The 22,273-nt window shown below is 37.6% G+C and overlaps 1 protein-coding gene across 6 annotated transcripts in view; it reads right to left on the bottom strand.

The window, feature by feature from the left end:
• Positions 1 to 22,273, bottom strand: part of MAP3K4 (mitogen-activated protein kinase kinase kinase 4) — a 105,431-nt gene that overhangs the window by 39,417 nt on the left and 43,741 nt on the right. For 5 of the 6 annotated variants that reach the window (XM_081294353.1, XM_081294356.1, XM_081294351.1 and 2 more), the window contains exons 3-5: positions 17,064 to 18,427; positions 3,042 to 3,284; positions 486 to 632 (exon numbers count right to left, since the gene is read on the bottom strand). In XM_081294353.1, the coding sequence (XP_081150479.1) occupies positions 486 to 632; positions 3,042 to 3,284; positions 17,064 to 18,427 (1,754 nt within the window). The remainder of the gene's footprint in view (positions 1 to 485; positions 633 to 3,041; positions 3,285 to 17,063; positions 18,428 to 22,273) is intronic. The other variant, XM_081294355.1, reaches the window with a different exon arrangement.

Genomic DNA, 22,273 nt, shown 5'->3' with positions numbered 1-22,273 from the left:
GCTATGGACATGTGGGGGTGGAAGTGTGCACCCTTGGCCAGTCCTCACCAGATCCCTTTCTTGATCTTCTGTACTACTTCCATAGCTATGAGAGGTCCCTAGCCCCTGTACCAGGAATTACCAAAAGTTCTGCTAACAGGTGGCTGAATAAAAAGAAGACCAGACTATGATTTTCTTTGTGGACCGTGATGAACTGCCCTAGAGTTAGATAATGACCAAGTTGACAATTCTTGCCAAAAATGCCAATTTAGAAACCACTGAGGATTGAAAGAAAGAAAGAAAGAAAGAAAGAAAGAAAGAAAGAAAGAAAGAAAGAAAGAAAGAAAGAGGGAGAGGAAAGGAAAGGAAAGGAAGAAAAGGAAAGAAAAGAAAAAGAAAAAGAAAGTGAGCTTAAGAAAAAAGTAAATGTAATGTGCAACCAGGTCAACCAACTGCAGTGCACTCACCTGGTCCATGTACCCAAGAAAGGCCTCCCTCTTCCTTACCATCAACATCTTATGCAGATCCTCTTCGAAGGCATCAATGTTGCAGTCGGCCTTCTCCAAGTCATTTAGAACCTCCTGCAGCATGAACTGGTAGTACTGCTTCATCAAAAGGCCACCTTTGAGGACCTCTTTACACTCCCTCACCAGCTGCAAAAGAACAGACAAGCTCTACTATCCACACTGCTCGACCAAGAGACTCAGAAAGGGGGAACCTTGCCTCTGAAAAACCAGAAAGAGTTCCCATGTTCTTCAAAGTTTATTTTTCATGAATATTGTAGTAATCTCAATTTAGTAAGAACAAAATAATGAAAATACAGAAATTTTAATATTACAGCCAAGAACTGTATTTTAATATTACACCAAGATTCTGGTGCACACCTGTAAACCCAGTTACTCAGGAAGCTGAGGCAGAGGATTACAAATTCAAGACCAGCCTGGACAACTTGGCAAGACCCTGCCTCGAAATAAAAATAAAGCAGGGTGGGCTACAGATTAGCTCAGTGATAGAGTGCCCTGGGTTCAATCCCCAGTACCACTAAAAGAAAAACAATTATAGCATAGATACACAGAAAATAACATATAGGCAACAACCTGCTTTGCTAAAAGTGCTTACACACACACACACACACACACACACACACACACATATACACACACAAATATTTACTCCTATAAGTAAATTTATATTGAAAGTAAATTCTATAAAGTAAGATCAATTTTTTCTACTAATTTGCCTTATTGTAAGAGAGAAAAGAGAAAAATCTTCTGAGGAAACTGGTAAATTTTAACTAAAAACATAATAAAGATTCAAACATACCTACATACAGCAGAGCAAAGAAGTTGTTCAAAAACTTTAGTAGAGTTTACCTACTGTGATGTGTGATTTTGTCTACCTTCAAAAAAAGTCTAATATTTGCAAAAGCAAGCAAACAAACCCTAAGCTAATCTGATAGAATTAGATGGAAGTCAAGGAAAACAAAATTAAAAGACAGGTAAATTTGCAATATATAGGTCTGGGAGGTCAGGTTATAAGGAGGGAAAAAGGCTAAAGTGAGATGACCTAGAAAGTCCCTCACATGGATAATTTTTAGATGGAGTACTTAAAGGTTTTTAAAAGAATCATCTACAACGAGAGCACTATGGCTGTAGTTAAGTCTACTAAAAAGTGTTCTGTTCAGATTATTGAGATATAAATTTCTGTATTAAAAGTGTCACGTAGGTGCAATAACTGATCTTTGAATGCGTTTGACCAAAAATTTCTATTCTCTTTGTTCCCTAGCAATACTACATTATAAAGTGTTTTAACAAAAATTACTATTTTATTCTCACAAGAACCCACCAGCAAAAAGTCAGCTCTACCTTGCTTTACCAGGGTGTTGCTGGTGTGCTCTGCGAGGAAGGGAGTTCAGTACTTTACTAGAAGGTCCTCAACGGCAATACTGAGGAGAGGTGGGAAGCAGGGCCAAAGTGGACATCAAGATAGCAGCAGGTGGAAGGAGCAGAGCTAAGGTGGAGACAGCTCTGGCGGGTGCCAGGTGCAAACTCAAGTGCCCATTGGCTCCGCTCTTCTACAACAAGCTAAAGACACCTCCCACATACACATCCTGTTCTGAACCTTCTGTACAACCTGATTCACCCTTCCCTCCATCTGTACTGCTCAGTCCTATCATCCTGGCTCTTAAATTCCCAGGGGATGGATGTGGCAGACTACAAAAAACACACAAATCTATCTTTCTTTTCTTGTGGATAAAATCCTTAATTTTGTACTTTAGATAGTGCGTATCCATATGTTAACATCACAAAACATGAATGTGGGCACTCTTCAGCAGTCACTGCTTGGTAAAACTGCATCCAGCATCCCTCAGCCTTCTCTGCAGCACCAAAGCCCCACAAGAGCCCAGCTGGGAAACCAAAAGTTGTCCTCCCTGTTTAAACCACACGTGAACTGCTTAAGCAAGCAAGGAATCCAAATACCTCTCCTCTGCATATACTTTCTCTAAATAGAACAAAAAATAAACTTAAAGAATTTAAACTCTTAAGAATGACTCTGTTGCTGGGTGCGGTGGCACATGCCTGTAATTCCAGCGGTTTAGGAGGCTACGGCAGGAGGATCAAAAATTCAAAGCCAGCCTCAGCAAAAGCAAGGTGCTAAGCAAGTCAGTGAGAATCTGTCTCTAATTAAAATACAAAATAGGGCTGGGGATGTGGCTCAGTGGCCAAGTGCCCTCAATTAAGTTCAATCCCTGGTACCCCTCCCCCCCGCAAAAAAAAGAATGAATCTATTTGCAGTACTCAATGCTTAATATAAAGGAAACACTCTTTTAGAACAAGAAACTGGGTGGTAGAAAGGCTGAACCACAGTCTGATTGAGAATCAGGATCTTTCTTAAAGGTAAAGAACATTTTAAAATCGCCCTAAAAAGCACACTTAAAAAAACGAACATGCATTCGCTATTCCCTATTTGTAACAATTAGGAGAGAAAAATCCTCGCCATGAAAAGGCTAAGCCTGTAGACTAATGTTAGTGCTGAAAATTTAAACAGCCTTTGAAGCAGACCTGCTTGATACTCAGGAGAGATGGCTCTCCAGCGGGTCTCTGCTCCAGTCGCAGCTTCAGACACTCATGAATGACGTTCAGCAGGACTCGGCAAAGCACTAAAAAGGCAGGTTCGAAGGAGGGCAAGTCCATAGCCTTCAGCTCTTCCCAGGACACAGCACTGTATTTCTGCTCCGAGGAAGGTGGTGTCCTTGATAGTTGCACGTAATCTGAACCCCACATGGGATCTGGAAATTCAGAAAACTAACAAAAATTCAAGACAGAGATTAAAAGAACACACAGGACAGTGTCCTAAGCTTGTGGTTATAACCTGCTATTCTCTATAACTTTCTGACAAATCTACAAAGTTCTAACTTTAAACAGAAAGAAATCTTTAATAATTCAACACAGACCCTAAAAGTTCCAAAAATGTTACATGACAATAACAATTAAAAGCAAGTAGTAATACTTTTATCAAAGTGGTAGTAAGACAAAGCTTCAGAACATGTTTGTAAGTTTACATACAGGATGATTCACATGTATCTCTTGATGGGGAACCAAAGAATTATTAAAATTTGAGAAAAGATTAAAGTCAGAAGAGTTCATCCTAAATAGCCATTTAAGTGAACACAAAAACGAGTGAGTTCAACCCATTCTTCTGTCTATTTTTCATTTAAAATTCCCAATGACATTAAATGCCTGAAAGGAAAAACTCTGTTCCTTATTATATAGGTATTTAATCTCGAGTAATATATAACCTGACATCAAACAAACAAGATGTCAGCATATAACCATTAACATAGCAACCTAGGGAATACACTTGAGTATTTTCTTTTTTTTTAATATTTATTTTCTAGTTTTTGGCGGACACAACATCTCTGTTTATATGTGGTGCTGAGGATCGAACCCGAGCCACACACATGCCAGGCGAGCGCGCTACTGCTTGAGCCACATCCCCAGCCCCACTTGAGTATTTTCAACTAGCAATCTACATCAGCACTGAAAAGAAGATTAATTTATTCTTTTATGTTCAACACATATACCTGCATTTAAATTAATGCATACTATACTTGGATTTCCCTAAAAGACAGCAATTTCTAAATCAGTCCCATAAATTTTAAAATGATGACTGTGATAAATGTGGTCAGGGTTGGGCATGAAAGGCCTTTTTTCCCACTAGTATCGTGACTTCAGAAAAAGGTGTTTATTTAAAGCTCTATAAAATTCAAGCAAACTTTCTATGATAACTTTCTGCTGACCCATTTGCTACATCTTTTAGCATGTTCTATATCCCCAGCCCACTGACCCATTTGCTGAGCAAGGGAACAGACCCTCCTTCTCCAGGCAGCACTGCCAGACACCCAACAGGCAGGTCTATACCACAGTGAGGCAGCGCCGACCTGCTGCTAGCATTTGGTTGATATAGAGCAGGTACCCCCCACACACCATAACTGTAACAGATGGGAGTTCTCTAGGGACCCCCTCCCATCTTGTCAGTAAGATTTTACAGTGTCAACAGGATTTGACAGGAGTTCTACAGAGGGCTCAATGTGGTTTGAAGTTTCTTCTTTTTTGTAAATGCCAGGTGTGATGGGCAAACTCTGTCACAAGCTTGTTGCTATGCAAAAAGTCACTATCTCTTGTTTTCTTGGTAAAAACCTGTGAAACCTCTGACCTGAAACATGAGACTGAAAGTAACTGGTATGTACCCACCCACTTTCATTGTCAAGTAACCAAACCATTAAGTACAAATCTAAAAGGATTTCTAAACCTGCAGTCCACAGATTTTTTTTAGGCATTGGCCCCTCTAGACCTTTGCAACTTAAATAAACCTGCTTCCTGAAAATTCCTCAGGTGTCAGGTCTCATGTGTCCTACATCATAGTAAGTTAGCACCAGTCCAGATGTGGGAAACAGTCAGAACTGAGCACTGACGAAGAAACAGAAGCTTCCTTAAGAGAAGATCAGGGTGAAGAATCAGACACGGTAGCTGACTTCAAATGTTGCTGATTTAATGTATGAAACAAAAAGGCACCATGAAAATAGTGTAATGGAACAACTAACTACTTGAAAGCCCACTGGAGAAAATAAATCAAGAGTTCTGAAATAAGTTAATAAAAACAGCGAGAATAAAATGAATACTACCAAAAATGGAATAAATAATTTAGAAATCAACTGAAGCAATTATCACTATAACTCAGAGCCAAAGGAAAAAGGAACGGAAATTTAAAGTAAAAAATAAGAGGCATTAAGTGAGATCCAGAAGCTCTACCATAAGAAAAGGAGTTCCATGAAGAGCAAAAGGAAAAGATGGAGGAGCTGGGGCACAGTCACGAGGGGGTGGGGGGTGGGGAGAGCAGCAGCAGGTTCAGGACCATCTCTACAGCCACCACCTCTTGGAACAGTGAAGAGTGTGACGTCCAGTTCCTTTACCTCTCCAAAGCACTGCATGAGGAAGTACGGCAGTCTAGTCTAATGAAAAATGGACTGGAAGGAGATCTCAAGAGGAGAAGAAAACTACCAAGGAAGTGACAAGCTGTGATCCAGCAACACCTGTCCAGGCCGGTACAGCTACATGACAATGATCTGGTTATGAACCTAATTCAAGTTGGAGAACACATTATGCTTCTTTGAAAAAGCAATACTACAAGAGAAAAAACCTGAATCTTACGTTTCAGATTATTTCAAGAAACCCACAGGGTGGAGAAGGGGCAGTGTGGGCAGCACTGTACTTCACTCCAGTGAGGAGTACCACCCCCACCTGCCCAGCACACCAGGAAGACTCGATAATGGAAGGATAATAAGAAGAATGCAATGTAACTCCTCCCAATCCCAATGTCATTTAATATGTATTTGACAAATCCATTATGAAGTTTATTTGGAAGAAAGTGATGTACAAAACAAACAGCTCAAAAATTTCTGAAAAGAAAAGGTGAATAAGGAGAACTGCCCTACAAGAAGCCAAACCTCACTAATATACCTACTTTATCTAAAATAAAAAGGACTGGCCCAATCATAAACAGATCAACAGGAGGGAGAAAAACAGGCAGCAATCTATCTGAGCTGCTGAAGGTAAGCAGCTCATTAAGAATTTGGAAAATAATCAGTCATCTAATGAATGGAATGGACGATTAAAGGAAAAGCAATACGTGCTTACCCATGCGGTATACTACATCCCATACTATCACAAGGACTCATTTTAAAAATTATACAGCTACTTTAGAAATTCCTATCTATTATAGGAGACCAAAGTACATGTTAATTTAAATACAAAAAGTATGTGTCAACTATATACAATTTTATAGATTCCAAACGTATTAAAATCTAAACATCGAGCAATACCCTAGCTTAGTCCAAATGAAATTGTCATATTAGTCACCTGAAAAGGATCAAATATTGGCAATTTTGTACAAACTAATAAAAGGAATTCTGGGAAGACATTTCTTTTATGCCCCCATAAAAATACATGTATCAACTAGGACAGCAAAATCAAAACTATAAGACACTCACTTGAAATTATAACAAAAAAAAAAAAACCTAATGAGAAAAAAAAAGACAGAATCCTTGAAAACACATAATTTAAGCACACACTATGAAGAGTTTATTGAAAGAAAAAACCAATTCTTTAGCTACTCAATAAACAAGCAAACCAATGTTTTAATAAATAGGAAAAAAACTCACATTGTCAGAATTTTCAATCTCAATGCTTCATGCCAAAAGCAAATGAATACAAATTTATTAAAGGAAAGAAAATATGAGCCAAAGACTTTCAAGTATCAATTTGCTAAGTGTCAAGGAATATCCAAGAACTTAGAAAATAATTTTCCCTTGAGTCCTTCACTAGGAGTCAACTAGTGGACAAGCGTCATACATCTAAAGCAACTCAAGACAGCATATAAGAAATATGAGTCTTAAAATATAAAACCTGTATTTTCAATGTATATGTATGTGTGTGTGTGTGTGTGTGTGTGTGTGTGTGTGTGTAAAAAGACACAACCCTGTAGAACAAGGACTAAATGAACTCAATGATCACTGTAGAAGAGAAAGTACTGAAAATAAATAGCAACTTTGCATTCTGACAACATAACCATAACTTGCAAATCTCGGGGTGACAGACAAAATACCTTAGCATTTCACTGAAAATAAAAGAAAGTCACTTTAAATGAGAACCAGAAAATAAAACAATATGTCCAAAATTGGGACCCAAAATCGGAGTGGTATTATATAAACAAGGGTATTATGTAAAGATATGTAAGGGTATGAGAAATATACCATTATAAATATACTCTTAATGTAGTACACATAAATATATATACAGGGGGGAAATAATCTAACTTTAATACTAAAAATAAATAAAATGGCATACCCCAAAAAGTTTACATTAAAAAAAAGATAAAACAATTTTTTTTTTAAAGATTAACTATCTCTATTAGAGGAGCTAGGCTTCTCTGAAAATACATTATTTTCCATATTTAAGAAAAAAATAGGAATACACATAAAAGATCGTCACAGAATAGTAACAGACATGACTATATGAAAGTTGTAAATTTCTCTATAGTTGCTATAGTTTGGATCCATGTCTACCAAAGGTACCCAGGATGGTGCTTTGGGGAGCTGCTATGAACCTTTAGGATGAGGGGCCATGTGGGAGGCCCTTGGGTCACTGGTGCATGGTCCCAAAGGGTACTGTTGGACCCAGGCCCCTTTTTCTCCTTTGCTTCCTGGTCACGAAGTAAGCAGTCTTGCTCTGCCACACACTCCTCACCATTCCCATGTGGCACCCAGCAGAAGCTCAAAGCAATAAGTCCACTCAATCTTGGAGGCAAACTCCAAAACTGTGAGCCAAAATAAAATTTTTCTCTTTATAAATTAATTATCCCAGGTATTTTGTTATAGTGATGGAAAACTGGTTAACATAATAGTGAAAGTATCATAAGCTAAAAGACAAATCATAAAAAAAAATTTATAGCCACCACAGAAAAATAAATAATATCCATAAAGTTTCAACAGCTCAATAATAGACAACCCAATAAAAAATGAGCAAAATAAACATGAAAATTCAGAGGATACCTACTGCATTCAATAAACATGAAAAACACTCTCAAATGTCACCACAAATGAAAGGAATTAAAGACTAAAATGAAAATACATTTTTTTGGTTGATGATGGTACAAATGTGAGGAGGAATGGGATTTCTCCTAAACTCTGCAGGAAAGTATTAAATGAGTGGTCTTATTAAAGAGTTGGCAGTACCTATCAAAGGTGTAAGTGTTCATACCCTATGACAGTAATTCAATTTCAACCATTCTTATAAAAACAACAGAAAAAGTTCATAAAGGGGTGGGTACAATAATGTTTGTGACTACATTATTTATAAAAACAAACAAAATTCCATCAAGAGTTAAATGGTTAAATAATCTCAATGGTTAAATAAGCTACAGCATGTTGTTACAATGAACACCATGCAGTTATTAGATGGAACTAGCTTTGCAGAGAACATGTAGAACACTACAAGTTGTAGTAGAGTATGTACAGCATTGTCACATTTGTTTCAGAAAATGTCATGCATTACGTAACCCAGATCTATGTTTACTGAAGCAGAGAAAAGTCTAAAAGATAGAGCAGGACAGGCAGGAACTTTGTTTCTTTATATATTCCAATAAGTAAAAGGTAATATAAAGGATTACATTTAAAAAAAAAAAAATCTTTGTTACCCTTCCAATGTGATTCTATCACAACCTGTAATTCCTCCAGGGGCCAGACCAGCAAGGCACAGGGGTGTGCTAGGGTGGCTGTTCATGCTGGGGTAACCTGGAACACTCATATGGCTGTCAACTCCAGCTAGTAGGTACCAGCTAGGAATGTAGCCCAGTGTTGCCAAGCTTCTCAGAGATTCCAGGAGTACCAAAAAAACCCAGATTTTTATGTGAAATCTTCCCATTTTCAAATACTAGCTAGTCACTAAATAATATATAGAGATGGATGAATCGACAGACACAGACACACACATTTCCTTCTTAACTTTCTGAAAACACCTGTGGGAAAGACTCAGGCTGGAAGACAGCACGCTGTTGAGAACATGAGTGGCTTTACAGAAGCGCTCTGGTTTCACCTCCTGGCTGTGCACTCCCTGGATGTGCCACCTTGACCAAGTTAGCTGACCCTCCTCCTTGCCTGAGGGACATGGAAGTGTCCAATTAATGCTAGGCACCAGCTGTCATCTCCACATCACTGCTGCTGTGTAGTTACCACGGGATCCAGTTCTCCACGGAAACCTGACGGCTTCTGTCCTGCCTCTGATCTCAGTTCTGATTCCACTGGCTCACAGCTGCCAGAACAACGCTGCACAACCTCCCGCCATCCCTCATATAAGTCTGTTTAAGAAAGCAAAAAACCTCTAAGCAAATGAGCAAGTATGTGCTTGCTAGTCTGTCACTCAATCAAAAGTTCAGATAATAATTGGCACAATAAAAAGTTAACTACAGTAGCTGCATAATAAGCAGGGATCCTAACACAGCGGGTGAGGGAGTGCTGTGGCCTCACAAATGTTTCCAGCGGCTAACTCAGATGGCACTGGTGCTGCCCTGCCTACATGTGGGGTACGCACAAAAGTTAAAAATGCCAATCTCAGGTCCTATGCGGGAAGACTCAGACTTGTCCCACATCCAAGGGCAGAGGTACATGCATTTTTAAAGCTCCCTGGGTAATGATGATATGCAGCCAGGTTTAAAGCATGGAATTCCAGAATCCTGGGTATGGTTCCCTCTAGCAATCCACAGCATGGTGATTGGGAAAAGTTATCTCCTGTCCCTAAACCAGTTTCCTTATTTGTAAATTGCAGAAATGATACCACTTCCTAGAGCTGCTGGCACATGGTAAGTCTCAGTAAATGGTAGCTGTTTCCTAGTTTCTACATGCTTGATTCACTCCAAATATGAAAGTCAGCCTCTTCAGGGTTCTTATGCTTACTGAAGAAAATTAGCATAATTACTGTTTGACTCCAAAGACAAACAGTATTTCATTGGCCATTAGAATTATAATACTTATATAATCAGTTCTAAGTCAAAAGAAAGCAACTAAGAAAGTAATCAAACACCTTCCCAGTATCTGGGGTATTACGTATGTTAATACACAAAGTCGGACAGTTACAATATTTTGTACATCACACTAAAATATAAATACTCATTTTATCTTTTCCTCTTCTGAAAAATGTTTCATGAGGAAAACAAAATCTAAGCATTAAAAAACCACATCACAACCTGTAACTTAAGTATTTGATGGGAATATACATTTTAAATTGCACAAAACCCATGGAATTTTACAAAAGTGCAAATTTTAAAACGTCAACCAGAACGCTGAGGATGCTAAGATGGCATGCAGACTGAGATAAAAAGTCACCACACTACAGGTGTGTGATATAATGTCACTGAGGAGTGGGAGGGGGAAAGCAGGCTGACTGTCCACCAAAAAGCTAAAGCAGGAGCTAAGCCCAGGAATTGAACCCAAGGGCACTAAACCACTAAGCTACATTCCAAGCCCTTTGTATATTTTATCAGGAGAAAGGTTCTCAACAAGTTGATGAGGCTGGCTTTGAACTTACGAACTTCCTGCCTCTGCCTCCTAGCTACTGAGATTACAGGCATGTGCCACAGTTGTGCCCAGCAAGAAGAATACTTTAACACTGCACTCTAGTGCATAAATTTATTTCTCATAGGGTACATAGGTTAGCAATTCTGAAACCAGTTAATAGTATGTTTCTGGTTTCTCGGGATACTGGTTTTTTGCCGCCAGGAAACTTGGCAATATTTTATACCAATGTTGATGTATCAATTTTAACACATGTACAAAGCTAAGAAGTCAATATTAAGGGAAGCTGAATGAAGAACATTGGAGAACTTTCCTTTCTTGTAAAGCCAAAATTATTCTAAGTTAAAAGTTTGTTCAAAAAAGACAATGGCAATATTGATATTACACACATAATTTCTTGATTAAATTTAAGCTAGAATTGAACTGTAAATAATATGACAAAGCCCAGCCTTCGCTGCAGTCCCTATGGGAAGCAGACCTGAGACTACCAAATGCTGAGAAGACTCCCACTGACCTTCAAGGAAGGCTGGGAAATCACAATAGGAGCAGTACCAAGGAGAAGGCTAGGACTCAACCACAGGGACACCAGCAGGTGTTCCAGGAACTGGCCACAGACACATCCATCCCCAAGAGCTGCCGTGAACCACACTTTCAATACAGCAAGATAGAGTACAGCAAGGTGAGAAGGAGCAACAATGAGATTCTGAGAGGCTCTGCATGCCCAGGCAGTAAGAAAGCCAGAAGGCAAATGAGGAATCATAAAAATCATCTCTGGAAAAGGGTTGAAGAAAAGAGCTTTCTCTTATTTTTTTCTGTTACATTATGTTCTTGCTGCCAAGGCAGGGATGGGGATGAGGACCGGGTTGGGGGACGACAAAAACTTCAGCTGGTATTATTAGTTTAGTTACATAGATTTAAATAAGTTTTATTTGATAGCCTAAGAGACTCTTATTTACGACACCATTTCTATAGATACATATTTTCAAGACCTCAAACAGCTGCCTTACAAGTGAATCTTGGAAACTAATCCCTCAGTCATCAGAGACTGCCTATGTAATCATAAATGTGTCCTGAGGTGGGGTACAGTGGCCAACACCGGCAAACCCTGCAACTTGGGAGGCTAAGGCCCTGAGTAATTCAGTGAGACTGTCTCAAAAATTTAAAAGGGCTGGAAATGCAACTCAGCAATTAAAGGGCCCCTGGGTTCAATGTTCAGTACCCCCCAAAAAAAGGAAAGAAAAAGAAAAAGAGATGTGTCCTGAGGAAATCAATTAACAAAAGCCAGGGAACTACACCTTCGTAATTTGAACAAACCACAAAGACAATGCATGATATTTCTAGTACTCAAACAAACTGCAAATCGATTTTTTAAATATCACTAGTTACAACTTTTAAAAAGATTTTTGAAATAAAGTTTTAGAAGAAAATTATTTCATAAAGCTTACTTACAAAGAATATAAGATCATATGTTATTTGTCAATACTGGTTACAACTAATTATATTAAAAAGAATGAAAATATAAAGACAGATAAGAAAAACCAAATACCACAAATATATTTCTTCTTCATAAAATCTTTCTTCTATATCTACTACAATAATCACAAAAACCATAAATACAAGACAAAATATACAGTATGTATTATGTATGATCTTGGTTAAGTACAATCTTTTAGTCTAGTGTCAGCCACTGTACCCCACCTCAGGACTCTTGATCAAGATGTTTCTGACAATAATGAACACAATCGTTCTCAAGTCTAACAGATTATATTACATGAAATGTATGCCTTGAAATGTGCCACTACTTGGCCAGGTGCAGTGTCACACAACTATAATACCAACTACTCAGGAGCATGTTGAAGGAGGATTACAAGTTTAAGGCCCTATCTCAAAATAAAAATTTAAAAAGGGCTGAGCAGTAGCTCAATGATAGAATACTTGCCTACCATGTGCAGGGCCCTGGGTTCAGTCTCCAGTACCATTCCCCAAAAAAGTATGATTACTTGGCAGAGATTAAAAGGTAAAATTCATTTTTAAAATTTTATTGGTGGCATTATAGTTATGCATGGAGTTTAATATACTTAATATGTTTATATGATATATAAATATAGCCATATATTTATATATGCTAATATTTAATATACTTAATGTATTTATATAATTTAACATATACGTGGAGTTTAATTTACTTCATTTAATTCCCAGTGCTCACCTTTTCCCTTCCCTTAGTCCCCTTCCCCTTTTCTAATGGTCTTTCTTTTAGTCTTTTTTTTTTTTTTTTTTTTTTTTTGGCAGGGGCAGGGGAGTACCGGGGATTGAACTCAGGGGAACTTGGCCACTGAGCCACATCCCCAGCTCTATTTTTTATTTTATTTAGAGACAGGGTCTTATTGAGTTGCTTAATGCCTCACTTTTGTTGAGGCTGGCTTTGAACTCTTGATCCTCCTGTCTCAGCCTCCCGAACGGCTGGCGTAACAGGTATGCACCACCGTGCCCAGCTTCACTCATTTATTTTTTATTGGCACTTTACAGATATACATAAAAGTGGGATTCACTGTGATACACCTATATGCGCATACCTAATCTAGTTAAATTCACTCTGTATTTCCTCCCTTTCCCAGTCTATTATAGTTTAGATGCGGTGTCCGCGGAAAGCTCACACGTGAGATAATGCAAGAAGGTGTGAAGGAGAAATAGATCAGAGCCTTAATTTAATCAGTGAACTGATCCCTGGAGACAGCTGGGATGTGGCTAGAGGAGTGGGGTATTGGCGGCATGGCTATGGGTATATATCTGGATCAGAGTCTCTCTCTCTCTCTCTGCTTCCTGATCATCGTGTGAGCTGCTTCCCTCTGCCACACTCTTCCACCATGATGCTCTGCCTCACCTCAAGCCCCAAGGGATGGAGCCAGACTTCTATGGACTAAGACCTCTGAAACCATGACCTCTCAAACTTTTCCTCCTCTACGATTGTTCTGATGGTTCTTTTAGGCAAAGCGGGAAAAAGGTGACTAAAATACCTGTCCCTACTCCCTTCCTCTCATTCTCCTTCTGCTCCATTGGTCTTCCCTCTATCCTTATACTATTCCACTCCCCCTCTTTTCCCCCCTTACTTTGCTCTAGTTTCTGCATATGAAAAACATTTTGCCTTTGATTTTCTAAGTCTGGCTTATTTCACTTAGCATGATGTTCCTAAAATTTATTTTTAAAATAAGAGTAAAGAAGCCCATATTAATTGACTGTCAAGGGAAAAAAAAATAACAGAACTTCTAAAAATTAAAGAGTTTATATATATGGCTTGCATAGTGTTTTTCCCATGTAAAATATTTTCTGAATCCTCACAACCACCCTGTGAGGTATTCACAGGGGTTGTTATGCACATTTTTCAGAACCCCGAGACCTAGAACCAGAAAGATAATGTCATTCACAAAGTTATGTAGTGAAAGAGAGCTGCCACAAGGAGTGGAGACCAGTTAGTGGACTTCAGAGTTGTAGCTCTCTCCCTGATACACTTGGTAAAACCTGTGAGGGGCCTATGCATGTATTCTCATTCTCTGTTCTCCCACCCCCTGCCCTCCTCTCTCTCTCTCTCTCTCTCTCTCTCTCTCTCTCACACACACACACACACACACACACACACACACCTCCCCTTATAGAAATTATGTTCCTGAAATGGAAAACAAAAACAAAATCTTATTTTCCCAGTGAGTTCATCATAACTTCATCCTTTGTTAGTTTGGATTAATCTCCAATACAGAAGAATTCCTACTTTAGCTGTTTCTCTTTCACTATGTGACACTTAACAATTTAAAACAACCAAGACTTCTATACTTCATTTTTTGAAAAGCAAACTATCTACAGGTAATTCTAACAGAGAGCCTAACTCCCAACTTCATTAGCTTTAAATGTTCTCTTCTTCTCTACCTTGCTTTAAATTTCAGATGATCAAAGAACACAACTTTAATGGGGGTTCAAGCCACATTCCACTCAAGTTCACAAAAAATACCAGGCACTTCTCAGTGTTTTCTTGTTGTAACCAATGTGAAGGATGCACATGACTCCCCTTAGTGGCACTCCTTACGTCCACAAAGCCTGGAGGAGACAGGAAGAAGACTGGGGAGACCGCAGAGCACTTCACAGAAAGCCAACGTTGTACCCACCCTGCCCTCTCCACAGGCACCACACCTTCTAGGAGAACCAATGAGTCAGAGACCAGTCGCACTGCCAGGGCTTCCTGGCTCATGCTACCTCAAAACTGTGCTTCTACAAATCAAACACCAACCTGGTCTTGCCCACATGGGTCTTGATGAAATTAAAACACCCTGCCAAAAATCTAGACCAAAGAAACCAATTCACCATTTGAAACATATAACAAACTCATATTTCCTAGCTACAGTTTTGCTATTGATTTTGAAACTGGCATTGTAATACAGTTGTAGTATAGTGATTCACAGAACACAAGGAAATAAAACTTATTTACTCTAGGTGTACTAAAAAAAATACTGACATTATTCACATTTTAAAAATACTATTAAGAGTACTGATTCATCTTATAAAGATTTTGCTATATTTATGCAAATGCTTGACCCACTCTCACCCCCCTTATCCTGAAGGTTCATGATCTGGCCATCAGAATCAAAGAAAAGCGTGCAAATTCAGATTCTCTTATGTTTCCCATCTTAGAGAAATGCCTTCCGTTTTATCATTTCTGACTCCAAAGCAAGTCAGATTACATAATAAACTCAATTAAAAAACAAGCATATGCATATGTATGTATGTATATATAGGGCTAATAAAATTTCAATCACAGACTAACAGGTACAAGTGATTTCACTTAATTTCAGTGCTTTTTATTTAAACCAGATGAACATACATACTCAGAAAAAGAGGAAAAAATTGCTTGTACTATTTTGGACTCTTAAGAACAATATCCCCATGCCCTTCAATAGATAAATGGATTTAAAAAATGTGGCATATATACACAATGGAATATTACTCAGCAATAAAAGATAATAAAATCATGGCATTTGCAGGTAAATGGATGGAGTTAGAGAAGTTAGCCAATCCCCCAAAACCAAATGCCAAATGTTTTCTCTGACACAAGGAGGCTGATTTATAGTGGGGGGAGCATGGGAGGAATACACAAACTCTAGATAGGATAGAGGAGTGGGACGGGAAGGGACATGGGATTAGAAATGATGATGGAATGTGATGGACATTATTATCCAAAGTACATGTACGAAGACATGAATTGGTGTGAATATACTTTGTATTGGTGTGAAAAATTGTGCTCTATATGTGTAGTAAGAATTGAAATCCATTTTGCTGTCATATATAAATTTTTAAAAATTAATTTAAAAATGTACTCTTAAAAAAAACAAAAATAAAAATGTTTTTAATTCAGGAAAGGAAAAAGAAAAAAAAAAAGAACAAGGGCCATGACATGGCCCTTTCTAGTTTTGCCACACTTAACAGTAAGGAACTCCTAAGGTGCTATGAAAACTTATGTCTACACTGTTTTTAAGCCACTTCCTCTAATAATACACTGATTTCTCAAAAATAGACACATACTAAAACAAATATTTAATAATAATCAAGACTTCCCTTAAATTTCTATCCTCTATAGTGAACACTATAACTTTACCAAATAGTGTACACTTTTTCCTTTGGTCATTTTTACATTTCTCTACAATTCACATCTCTTTAAAATATAATAACCAAAACTGGAAATGCTACTCAAAAGGGAGTAATCTATTTCAAAGGGTAAAAGGAAAAAGTTGTATCTGTGAATACCACATCCACTTAAAAATACCTGAGTATGACTTTAACTTTTTCTGTAACTACCTGCAAGTCACCCAGGACTGTGACTTTCCTCCCTCCTTATTTACACCTAGCCTATCCTTCCCCATCCTACATTTATATGGTTGGGCTTTTCCCCTTTGTATATCACCTTGACCTTAATTCATTAAATTTCTTATGGTATTCATAGATCCATTTATCATGGTACTTTATAGAAATAATTAAAGGTGTAATTTATAGTAATTCCTATTATGCCTTGAAATATCAGCATTATGGAAGTACATAATAACCAACACAACTTACACTGTAGTTTATATGTCATTCACAATGTTATGTAGTGAAAGAGAGCTGCCACGAGTAGTGAAGACCAGCCCACAGACTCCTCCTCAGATTCCAGCAAATCACTTAAGAGCAAATCACTTAGATCTTCTGCATCATTAATCTCACTGTAGTAAACTAATGTAAGAATTCTTTCTTTTTCTAATTTTAGTTGTAGGTGGACACAATACCTTTATTTCACTTATTTATCTTTATGTGGTGCTAAGAATGCTTGAAATATCAGCATTATGGAAGTACATAATAACCAACACAACTTACACTGTAGTTTATAATAAATGACAGAACTAAGGACACCACGGTACTAAGGCCTACTGACACCTACCTCCACTGGATGATCATTCTTTACCAGCGCTAGGCGTGCCCTTTGCAAGGAGCCATCCATCAGCTTGTGAAGTCTTAAGATTAACTTTCTTAACCCCATCTGCTTCAGGGCTTTGTCTACAAAAGGCCTATAAATAGAAGTCAGACAATGTCTACTGAAGCCCGCTTCGGTGCTATAGTCTGCCGCTCCCCAGCCCACAGACTCCTCCTCAGATTCCAGTCTCTCAAGCTTCCTGGACACACAGTCTCGTGACTGGACATGGAAACCGCAGTCTACAGACGGCCTGACTTCTGGTACCTTCGGGTGGGAGATTTGCTCTTCTTCACTTTCATCTGCACTACTTTCCAATTCCTTCAATTCTCCCTCTGTGTCCTCGCCCTCATCTTCCGGCTCATTACCTTTGGATGGTCGAGGGGAAGGGATTTCAAACACTGGCCAGCCAATGTCGGATAAATTCTTGATACCCAAAACAGTGCCCATAATCCGCAGTTTCTGGTTTAAGTCTTTTGTGATGTTTAACCACAAACAGAGTGCCTGCACCCTGTCCTGGAAGTCTTTTGCAGCATATTTTTCATAGTCCTTTTGGAGAGCCTGCAGCGATGGATAAAGTGCTTCTATATATTCCAACAGCTCCATTATCCGTTTTACCTGCTCAAATGAGACCCTCTGGCGCTGGAGGTGCTCATGGTATGTTGAGTAACCCATACTCTTTGTTCCGTGAGGAGCTTTGCACTGCCCTTCTATTGAAGTACCATTGAAACTAGCCCCATTTCTAACAAAGGCAAAGCTTCCATAATTAACCTTGAAAGTAAGGATTTCATTGATAATATCTGGGATGGCTTGACGGGCTGTATATAAAAAGAGGTCCTGGTCATTAATGGTCCGTCCTGCATGCCAGGCTTGTAGCTCTAACCAAATCAGTTCATTTGATCGGTTAAACCAAAAAGCAGAAGTATTTTCTTGTCCTCTTTGCTCCCTATCCTTCTTCTTTGAGACTGAGGTAAGCTTTAGCAGAAGTCGTAGGGTTTCAAAAAACTTTAAACGATCTGCAGGGCAGTCAGTCCTGGAAGTCTGGCGTGCGGTCCTGGCTATAGGCATGGGCACAGAAACCGGGAGCTTGGCATTGCTACAGCCAAGGCTGAGGTAAGGCTTGTTGAGATCCACATCTGGAATTGATTTTTTTGGCAAAGACCCACTCACTGAGTCTAACATGAATGAGCACTGTACATTTTTCTTATGATCACGCTCTGTTGTTCTAAGAGTTGCTCGGATCTTTTTATCTTGCTTATAGCTATATTCTTCCACATTCTCCACTGTTTTCCCAGTGTCTTTATGTGGAGGCTGATTTGATGCATTCATTTTTTCTATTAAAAAAAAAACAGAATATTATATAACTGTAAAATATGAAGCTGCTCAATATTTTCAAAAATTGATATTCACATGTATTTATGAGACCATTATTGTGGGGTGGGAAATACCACAGGCTAAACATTTAAAGAATCAAAATATAATTCTCTTTAAAATTCTAAAAAAAAATATATTCATTTTCCTTGATACATCATATGTGCTGTATTCTTTTAAATTCACACCTACTAACTAAAACTACTTGTTTACCTCTGCACTACAAAATGCAGTTATCAAAGCATTTCATCAAATTTCTTTAAGCTATCACCTTCAATGTAAGAAGGAACAAATGCCATGGGAGAGCTGACAGAGCCTGAATTCAAAAACATTCAATTCCTACCTTTGTCATGAGCAAATCACTTAAGAGCAAATCACTTAGATCTTCTGCATCATTAATCTCACTGTAGTAAACTAATGTAAGAATTCTTTCTCTTTTAAATTTTAGTTGTAGGTGGACACAATACCTTTATTTCACTTATTTATCTTTATGTGGTGCTAAGAATCAAACCCAGTGCCTCACACATGCTAGGCAAGTGCTCAACAACTGAGCAACAAACCTAGCCCCTGACAAAAGATAAGCAAAAATATTAACTTTAGTTTATTTAATTCCTTATTTCTTCTTTGCCACTAACAAATAAGTGATAACATGTTAAGACTCATAAATTAATTCAATATAATCTGTCCAGTCTTTAGTACTGGCATACAATCATTCAAAATTAATGCAAACAAAGTAACTATTACATATTTCCTTCAGATAACTGTAAAAGTTTTAATAATTCCAAGTTTTGGAATTCACTGTATATTCTTCCTACAAAGAAACAGAATGATATACACAGTGTTGTGCTATGAGGATTGGAAGTGGAGATTAATGAGCTTAGTTTCTAACATACTAAAATGGAGGGCAATGTGAGACAGTCAGGTACAGATGTCTCTAGGTAACTAAAATACAGGTGTTGGGCTCAGGGGAGAAATCCAAAGATATAAATCTATAGAATACAGAGATATACTTTAACAGCAGGATATTATGTAAGAATAATCAGGAAAAGTATGACGAAAGAGGTAATGAGGACATAGAACAAAAGGTTGTATTAACTAGTATGTGCATCCCAAGAAAACAGCTTTGGGTTAAAGAAAATAAAATCATATATAACAAAAAACAATTTATTAGAGTTTAGGATTAAAAAAACTTAGAAAATTAACGTGGTATAAAGCATTACTGATAATAGCCACAAAATGTTTGTATAAAGTTTATAATTTGAAAGTAATAGAGAACAGTGAAAAAGAATTATTTTGCTTATATATTTGTGCTTGCTCTTCCATAATTTAAAGGTCCTAAGTGAAACAGAATTAATCAAAAATTTCTGGAATGACATTAATAATTCCAGAAGACTGGCTATAAATATTATGTCCAAATCTATGCTATATTTATAAAGTTGCAGACCATAAAAATACTTAGTCTAAATCTTTAAGGCAACAATCAAAAGACCAAAGCAAGGTCATAATTTAACTTTTCTGCACGGATATAATCTCATTTTAGCAGGCCTAAAAAACTAATTTTGTAGGTCATATGTATATACACAAGTCTTATTAAGTTTACCTTACAAGATTATAGAATTTTTTAAAATCTACATTTACATAAAGTAGTAATTAAATGTTAGGATATACAATCCATTGTGTATAAGGAAAAGCAAACTGGGAAAGAAGGCAAAGTGAGACAGAAACACTTATTTTTTTCCCCAAAACACAAAACACATTTGCTTTGAAGAGTATATACAAAATGGAAATTCATAATCTAAGTTTAAATAATAATGCAATTTAAACTTAGTACAAACTACAGTACAAATAAATGTGCCAGTATGTATCCATCAGTCTACCTCAGCAGTAGCTACATTTTGCAAATATATTTATGATGGTACAAGTAAACAGAAGAGTACTTTCTAGCATTTAATGACCAAACAGACCTTTACAAAATCATAAAGGACTTATCAATTTAAAGGAGATTTGAGAAAAACACTAGGGTGTTACAAAAACATCTATAGGGTTAGACTCAAATTTCCCTAAACACTGTACATTTTGTGTTAAACCATTAACATCACTGATGAACTTTTAGTATACCCCAAAGCCCATTATGATGGACAGGTTAATTTTTTTCAGTGTTCTACTAATACTAAATCCCCCTGTAATTAAAACAAAAAGTCAATGCAAACAGAGCTTCTGCAAAGGAAAATGGGTCACAAGTACAGAAGTCAGAGACACAGAATGTTCTATGTTGCAAGTTTTAATTACAGGACTACAAAACTAGTTCCCAACAGCTTAAGGCAAGTAAAACACCTATATCCCAAGTGGCTTTAAAATAAATGGTACAATTTCTGAAGCATAACAAAAGCAAACCTCTGAATACTTTTTGCATTTGGTCAATCAACAATAATTCCTGACAAATCAGAAGAATATGAAAAACTTATAAAAAGAACTTTATAGTTAAAATGAAAGCAGCCAATGACAAGCAGTATGGTTCATATGTTTAAAGACATTAGACAACTGAATTTCCACCATCCATGCACACCTAGAAATGGCTCTGCAGAATACGTGTAAACCATTAACATCACTGATGAAATTTTAGTATACCCCAAAGCCCATTACTGATGGACCATATATGTGTTGTCTAAAATTTAAAACACTGGCCTTATCTCCTCTCAAGTGAGAAAGCATAAACAGTTACACGTGATGTTTCCCTGAAAATATGAAATGATCATTAGAGCAAGGATATCCTCAGATATCACACAAGTATTCCCTTTAATTAATAAGTTTATTGCTTCCGCCTGCACTAGAAGAAAGTCCACACTGTATCCCTTGAGAAGTAGTGTAATAGCCCTTCTACTCCCTCAAGCCTTCCAGTTGTAAAGACATAGCTTTAAGCCCTTGCCCTCAGTTTCTCACTCTATAAAATAGGGGAACTGTGTCCTCAATTCCTTTTCTAAAATATCATGAACCAGCAAGTAATGAAAAAGAGGATATACTACCAGCATCTTTTCATCTTATCTATACAAATCAAATATTTATTTATTAACTACTATGGATTCAGTAGTGGCTACTTCACTGGTTTCTATTTTAGATAAGAAACTTGGGTAAATTTCTTTGAGAAAATGAACAAGGATTGATTTTCAGAATGACAAATTATAAATAGCAAGCTATTTGTTTCCAAAAGGGTAAGAACAACAAGTAGTTAACAACCTACTGCAAATAAAGTTTTTAAACAGTTTAAAAAATCACCTTCTATAGGAAAATCATCATCTGTGTGAAAGAAAAGACTCCCGGCTATTTGGGAATTGCTCTCTGGATAAGAATGCACTCAAGTGGAAGTACAATGACCCACCACTCTTACCTCCCCTTTCCTCTTGAAGAGCTCCAAGGGGTATGCAGAGGGAACAAGCCATGAGAGATCACATACTAAAGAAATCTGTATGGAAAGGAAACTAGCCAAAGCGAAAGAAAGAACCCACTAAGGAAAAGGAGAGACAAGGATGAGCTTGAGGTCAACAGGGAAAACCTTCTCAGATGAGATAAGGAATAAAATTATGGTCTTGCACGGTAATAGGTGGATGAGTTTCACTTATTACCGTGGAATCTGTTTTAGGGCAAGTGGTTTTCTAAATTTAACAGAGAAACCAAAACCCTAAGTTTTCAGTGATGTAAGGTTCCAGGCCATATGTGAGACACAAGGAGGCCCAGCTCTGCATGGTTCAATTCACCTACCTCCAAAAAGAGCAGCGGGGACCAGACAGGAGAAAGCGGAAACAAAAAACACT

Source organism: Spermophilus citellus, assembly GCF_964194105.1.
Source record: "Spermophilus citellus genome assembly, chromosome: 5".
Lineage (NCBI taxonomy): Eukaryota > Metazoa > Chordata > Mammalia > Rodentia > Sciuridae > Spermophilus > Spermophilus citellus.
The sequence above is the reverse complement of the archived record's forward strand: the minus strand, read 5'-3'. Positions and strand labels throughout refer to the sequence as shown.